Source organism: Notolepis coatsorum (assembly GCF_963971535.1).
Source record: "Notolepis coatsorum genome assembly, chromosome: 16".
NCBI classification, from domain to species: domain Eukaryota; kingdom Metazoa; phylum Chordata; class Actinopteri; order Aulopiformes; family Paralepididae; genus Notolepis; species Notolepis coatsorum.
In genome coordinates, this window is record NC_140180.1 from 1,648,015 (window position 1) to 1,655,971 (window position 7,957).

Below are 7,957 nucleotides of genomic sequence, written 5' to 3' on the forward strand. Positions count from 1 at the left end.
ACAACAGACACAGTACAGCAACAGACACGGTACAACAACAGACACAGTACAACAACAGACACAGTACAACAACATACGCGGTACAACAACAGACACGGTACAACAACAGACACGGTACAACAACAGACACGGTACAACAACAGACACGGTACAACAACAGACACGGTACAACAACAGACACGGTACAACAACAGACACGGTACAACAACAGACACGGTACAACAACAGACACAGACACAGTACAACAACAGACACAGACACAGTACAACAACAGACACAGTACAACAACAGACACGGTACAGCAACAGACACGGTACAGCAACAGACACGGTACAACAACAGACACGGTACAACAACAGACACGGTACAACAACAGACACGGTACAGCAACAGACACAGTATAAGAACAGACACAGTATAACAACAGACACAGTACAACAACAGACACGGTACAACAACAGACACAGACACAGTACAACAACAGACACAGACACAGTACAACAACAGACACAGTACAACAACAGACACGGTACAGCAACAGACACGGTACAACAACAGACACGGTACAGCAACAGACACGGTACAACAACAGACACGGTACAACAACAGACACGGTATAACAACAGACACGGTACAACAACAGACACGGTACAACAACAGACACGGTATAACAACAGACACGGTACAACAACAGACACGGTATAACAACAGACACGGTATAACAACAGACACAGTACAACAACAGACACGGTACAACAACAGACACGGTACAACAACAGACACGGTACAACAACAGACACGGTACAGCAACAGACACAGTACAACAACAGACACGGTACAACAACAGACACGGTATAACAACAGACACGGTACAACAACAGACACGGTACAACAACAGACACGGTATAACAACAGACACGGTACAACAACAGACACGGTATAACAACAGACACGGTATAACAACAGACACAGTACAACAACAGACACGGTATAACAACAGACACAGTATAACAACAGACACGGTATAACAACAGACACAGTATAACAACAGACACGGTATAACAACAGACACAGTATAACAACAGACACAGTATAACAACAGACACGGTATAACAACAGACACAGTACAACAACAGACACGGTACAACAACAGACAGTTGAAGGATATCACTGGTTTTCATATGGTTATTATAACAACATGTATGTAAAGTAAATATCTATATAGATATTAGTTTAACGGTCCCTGTGTGTGTTCAACTTTAGACAGACATTTTCTCTCTAGCAGGGAGAGATAAGAGCCAAGGTCAGGTAGCCGGGGAGTGCAGTAGCAGCGTATATATATATATATATATATATAGGTCAGAAGCGTTGCTAGGGGCTAACAGCGGTCGCTATAGTGACGAGATAGGAGATAGGAGGGAAGAACAACAACAACATTCCACCAAGAGATAGCCGGGCCATAGCGGCGTCTGTTTGGGCCAGAGGTGACGAGCGGCTGCCGTCGCTTAGTAACGCGATTCAAGAGAAATATTTTGCGAGAGTAGGAGAGAGAGCCGTTGTCTAGAGCAGGGGTTCCCAAACTTTTCAGGCCGGGACCCAGAAAATAAGGCGTCAGAGAGCCGCGGCCCAATGCACATCGTCAGGCTTTCTTTTTTTTTTTTTTTGCCAGGCGACCGATTTTTTAAGCCAAATATCACTTCAATCCTATTAAGTTAGTTCAAGTTAGTTATTCATTTATATGTGCTATTTATGAGAGGGCCAACTTGTTGCAAAATAATAATGATAATAATAATAGCCTCATTAAAATACTATTGTTGCTTCGGTTGTTTTTAAGCGTTTTATGTGCATAATCTGTTATTTAGTTTGAAATGTTCGTTGAAATAAGTAGATTTTTCGTTTTTGTATATTTATTAAGTTAATATAAAACCATATAGTCACATTTTAGAATACAATAGAATAGAATTTTAGAATACAACTAGAAACACTGTCCTGGCCTGCTTCTAAGTTCAGTGGCCATTAAATTTTTTTTTTTTTTTTTTTTATCATCATCTCGCGGCCCTCCCGTGGCTGCTCGCGGCCCACCTTTGGGTCGCGACCCCGACTTTGGGAACCACTGGTCTAGGTAATGAAAGCGGGGTAACGAATCCGTCAGTAGACAGTGGTAGACAGCGAGCAGGGCCAGAGGAGTTTTGACAGCGAGACGGACCAGCGAGACGGACCTCTGAGCGGAAGACCACGCGGTAGAACGATAGCTAACAGGCTAACAGGCTTCGGCTAGCAGGACAGGCCGCAGAACCACCAAAGCGATCGACAGAGGATCTATTAATCTAGTTTCTGATACCATCAAAGACTTTCATTCTGTACGAGATGCTATGTTTATGGAAAATAAACATCCTTAATGATAAAAGAGACGACGTTTCCAGTACATTATTTTGTCCGGATGCATTAAGGGGGTGATACGGTGTGACGTCCAGTGCTTGGGGAGGACTGAATCCCACCAAATGATTGCCTCATCATCATCAACTAATAACACAACGCAGAAGACTTCACGGAAGGGCAGATGAAGGCTGATAAAGGCCAAAAACACGGGTCTTCTTACACGGTGTAAGTCTGTAAGTCTTTACGTCTGTAAGTCCAACATGTGTCTGGAGCACATTGGAGCTCAAATGTGTTTACATCCATAGCGGATGAACCGTGTAGGAATTGTAGCCAATTTTATACACAGCCTCCCCATTTTAAGGGAACCAAACTTAATTGGATAATGTAACGTAAACTTAAATGAAACGCAAATCTCAAGTGTTCATTTGTGAAATGGTTTCGTCTTTCCTGCAGAGATCAATGCCCCTCTCCTGCAGAGATCAATGCCCCTCACCAGCACCGCCCCTACAGCCCCCCCTGAAGCCCCGCCCCTACAGCCCCCCCTGAAGCCCCTGCCCCTCACCACATTTACATGTAGTCGTTTAGCCGACACTTTTATCCAAAGCGACTTACAAGTTCTGTACGACAAGTCATCAGGAAGGGCACAACTCTATCAGCTGAGTAACAATAATGTTCATCAAACAGTGTTGAGTGCTACAGTGTAGGTTAGTTTATTAGGACAAGTGCATGACAGTCTGAGTCGCGGCACGGCCGACCCGGGTTCGATTCCCGGACCCGTCGTTATTTGCCGAATGCCTTCCCCCCCCACTCTGTCTCCCGTTCCTCCTCTCTCTCTCTCTCTCTCTCTCTCTCTCTACTGGACTGCCTGGTAGTAAAAAGCGATAAAACGCTAAAAAAATAAATCTTTAAAAAACAGTGTTGAACGTCAGCGCTACAGTCTTGAGTGCATATTAGCATAGTAGGTACTAATATAGGCACGGTAGATTCCTTAGTAGGAGAGTGCATACTAGTGAAATAGTATGTGTGTGTGTGTGTGTGTGTGTGTGTGTGTGTGTGTGTGTGTCTTTACCTCAGTATGAGAGAAGAAGTCTCCAGGCAGTCTCTCCAGGAACGAGGCCAGGGAGAAAGAGGACTTCTTCTGAATAGACATGACCTTCAGAGAGACACACAGCACAAAGACCTTCAGAGAGACACACAGCACAAAGACCTTCAGAGAGACACACAGCACAAAGACCCAGAGACATACTGTGTTTGTAATTGCATTCACACCGCGCCTCTAAATATGGTCTGCCGTGGTTCTGTAGTGAAAGCGTCCTCTTAATGACAAGGAACAGGTATCGTTCAAATCTTTGCTTTATTCTCCTTCACGCTGCAGTTTTACACCGTAGCGGATAAAACAGCAGAGCGACACAACTTCCTGTTGAAAACCAGCCACAGAGCTGCATTTCATTTCATTGCAACTTCAGAATAAAAGCGTATCCGTCTGTAACTTGAACGAAGGTATTTTCAGTATATTCTCCACAGTAACGTTCAATAATTACCATTACCAGGTTTTTTCTTGACGCGTGTCAAATACGCTAAAAGACCACAAATGTAAATACTGTAAATAGTGTGTGTTTTACATTTCTTGATATACAGTTTAAACTAGTGCTGTCGGGCGATTAAAAAAAGTAATCTAATTAATTACAGGATTTGTAATTAATTAATCTAATGAATCGCATTTGAATCGCATAACCATTTTAGGCCTGATATTTTATATTCTATAATCATATTTCAAATCGCATGTGTCCGGATGGCAGAATTCAGTACTGTATCTACAAAACCTTCTGTTTAATCATCTTCCCTTTATTCATTTGCTTAGATTTTTCAGGTCTGGTCAATTTTAGCATCATGGTGTTATTCACAGTCGGTGAAAAAAATATTGAATTGATATTCTCATTTGGTTCATTACAATTTACTCAAGCCTGGTAACAGACACAGTATTTCTGACACTGGGAATACATTCCCTGAGATCCATGAGATGTCCCTAGAATCAGATACCAAGAACATGCAAATGGACCATTAAAAAAAAAAAAAAAAAGTCTGTAAATGTCTATTCTACGTTCTTATGGAATGCATGAGATAAAAAAAAAAATTATAAATTCTATTTTTAAATATTTTATTTGATAAATTTTGAGTTAATTTTCATAACGCGATAATTTGCTGTGTAATTAATTAATCTAATTAACACGATAAACTGACAAGTTAGGTGTCGGATCTGAACGGAGCAGAGACTCACCTTGAGGTGTTCTGGAGACGGACTGAGGAAGGCATACAGCGCCTCGGACTGACACAAGCGCTCATCTGTCAACAGACGCTAGAGAGGGAGAGAGAGAGAGAGAGAGAGAGAGAGAGAGAGAGAGAGAGAGAGAGAGAGAGAGAGAGAGAGAGAGAGAGAGAGAGAGAGAGAGAGAGAGAGAGAGAGAGAGAGAGAGAGAGCAGACAGACAGACAGACAGACAGACAGACAGACAGACAGACAGACAGACAGACAGACAGACAGACAGACAGACAGACAGACAGACAGACAGACAGACAGACAGACAGACAGACAGACAGACAGGCAGACAGACAGACAGACAGACAGACAGACAGACAGACAGACAGACAGACAGGCAGACAGACAGACAGACAGACAGACAGACAGACAGACAGACAGACAGACAGACAGACAGACAGACGACCTCATTAACATATTCAGAGCTGTGACTTCCTGTAGAAACTAAAGGCATTGCGCTGGGTTTTACTCTTGATTGATTGATTGATTGATTGAACATTTGATTAACAGATTGCAGAATGGGTACAATACAGTACAGCTCAATACACACAATTGTTAACACTTTGTGAGTGCCAGCCACGAGAAATCTCGTTAGTTCATGCCATGCGTTTGAGTGCCAAGGATGAGAAATCTTGTTTATTTAATCGTTATTTCTTTTATTAGCGATTTCCATTCATTTTTCATCAATCTAGCCTCACGTTACCATTGGGACCGTCTCTGAGCTCGAACAGGGAAAATACCGCCCCCTATCGTCTCTCGGATGGTAATGCACGCATTGGATTGGACTCAATGAAAATGGATGAGAAAAGAAAAATCCGGAATCCACATTTGACTTCTCAGGCATGTAACCCGAGCCTACTGCAGTCATCGCCGACCGTCAGAACAGCGTGGAATATGTGTTTCGAGTACCCAGCGTTGGATCAATAAACGTGATCGATATTTGGAATGGCGATCAGAAATTGGAATAATCTTTTTGGAGAACATCTGATGTGAGGTAAGGAATCTATTTTACCAGTCTTGGGGTAATCAGAGTTTTTTTTCACATATATCTCAACGTGGGCCCTCTATGTGTATGCGTGTGTGTGCGCTGATCAGGAAATAGATAATCGATTTTTCAGCCCGCTTCTATAGCGTGCATAAGTACACATATACTATCGATAATCTAGCGTTTATTTGAAAACGATTCATAAATAGGCAGAAAAATGACAACGTGTTTTGTAAAGTGCGATTCCTGCGGAATCTATTTTTTTTCTGGAAATTTTCCAAAAACGAGCGTTTTTCAAAATGGTATAAAACGGAAATGTACAGATGAAAAAACAATCCGTTTCGTACATGTTGACTGCAAGCATGTCATTGATAAGCGACGGGCGTATTAGACACATAGCCATCATTTAAGATATAGTTTATGCGTTCGCAAATGTGCTCGCCCTCTCATTGACTTAAGCGCTGGCACTCAAGCGATAAATCGTGCGCCCCCTGCTGGAACTCATCATCATAATTTATTTATTCGTACATGGAATTACCACAGTCCAACAGTACATATTCATATAATTCACAAAAAATACCATGGCCGAAAGGAACAGGAAGAAGAAAAAATCTTATATATACCTGCCCCCTACACACGTACAACACACCGATAGACATATTGTGTAAAACCAAACAGAGTATACCCATTTTGCAAAAAATAAATAAAAATTTAACATCAACACAACCAAATTAATCAACATAAATAAACCCATTTTGTCTATCTATCAGTCAAACTACATATTTAGGTTAATTCATTTACACACACACACTCGCCCTCTCATTGACTTAAGCGCTGGCACTCAAGCGATAAATCGTGCGCCCCCTGCTGGAACTCAAAGTGTTAAGGGGTTGCAGACCAGAGGAAGACTTTCGTCTAGTTTACATCAGGGTCCCCCCTTGGCTAGTATAGTTGGTAGTAATAATATGTATAGATAGTACTACTATACCTGTAGAAAGGCATTGAGCTGGGTTTTACTTTTCTCCAGGAACTTCTGGTCGATGGATTTGAAGGGCAGTTTACTGAGAGAAGGAACCTGGAGCTTCTTCAGCAAAGGAAAACACTGAGACAGAGACAGACAAGAGACAGACAAGAGACAGACAAGAGACAGACAGAGACAGAGTTGATCAGGGATATACTTAAATGCGGACTCTGGTGACTGCTCATTTGATTCCTTTTAGATCTCAGTGCAGCATTTGACACTGTCGATCATTTTATTTTAATTGAAAGGTTGAAAAACCTGGTTGGCATAAATGAGGTAGGTTTAGAGTGGCTTCGCTCATATTTAACGGACAGAAGTTTCTCCGTGGTAATTGGGGAGGCCTCTTCATCACAGGCTCCTTTCAAGTATGGAGTTCCTCAAGGATCGATTCGGGGTCCCCTACTGTTCACCATATATATGTTGCCAATTGGCAACATTATTCGGAACCATGGCATCCAGTTCCACAGTTATGCTGACAACACGCAGCTATATATCCCCCTAAAACCTGGTGTCGCAGGAAACGTACTGCGCCTACTGGCTTGTCTCTCGGACATCAAGGAATGGATGTCACAGAATTTCCTGCAACTGAACGAAGCTAAATCTGAAGTAATCATATTCGGCACCCCAAATTCCACCCACCCCTTCCTTTCAGAACTTGCCACCTAGCCTCAAATGTCTCACGCTCAGCCCGCAACCTGGCGTATTCTTTGACCAAGACATATCCTTCAACACCCAAGTTACAAAAGTAGTCCTGTCCTGCTACTACCAGATCAGGAACATCGGCAAAATAAAATCATTTGGGGCGGTCAGGTGGCGTAGCGGAGATTGCGTTCGTCACCAACGCCGGAGAAGCTGGATTCGCCTGTTTGAATCCAGCTCCCGGCGTTGCTATCAGCTTGGCTGGCCTCTCACACTGATACAATTGGCTGTATCAGAGGGTGGGAAAGCTGAAGGGTGGGTCCTGGGCGTTGTGGACAGCGACCCCTACAGTTCGGTCGGGGCGCCTGCCTCAGCAAGGGTAGGATCTGGAGAGAGGTAGTGCGGCCTCCCACACGTTACACTCTCCCAGTGAGAATCTGCGCGGCCAGGCTGGCTGCCGGCTGGCTGCACATGTGTCGGAGGAAAGCATGTGACAGTCTCCGGTCTCCCGGACCAACAGTAGGGGAAAGTATGCAACAACCAGGAAGGGTGGGATGGGAGAAAAATAGGGAAAAAGAGGGGAAGAAAGATAATAAAAAAAATTAAAATAAAATCAT

General features: G+C 43.1%; 1 protein-coding gene across 1 annotated transcript in view; it reads right to left on the bottom strand.

The window, feature by feature from the left end:
* The window catches only part of snx25 (sorting nexin 25), a 29,127-nt gene that overhangs the window by 11,429 nt on the left and 9,741 nt on the right, over positions 1-7,957 (bottom strand). The window contains 3 exon segments of the mRNA XM_084331353.1: positions 3,449-3,532; positions 4,658-4,735; positions 6,669-6,792. Of these exon segments, the coding sequence (XP_084187479.1) occupies positions 3,449-3,532; positions 4,658-4,735; positions 6,669-6,792 (286 nt within the window).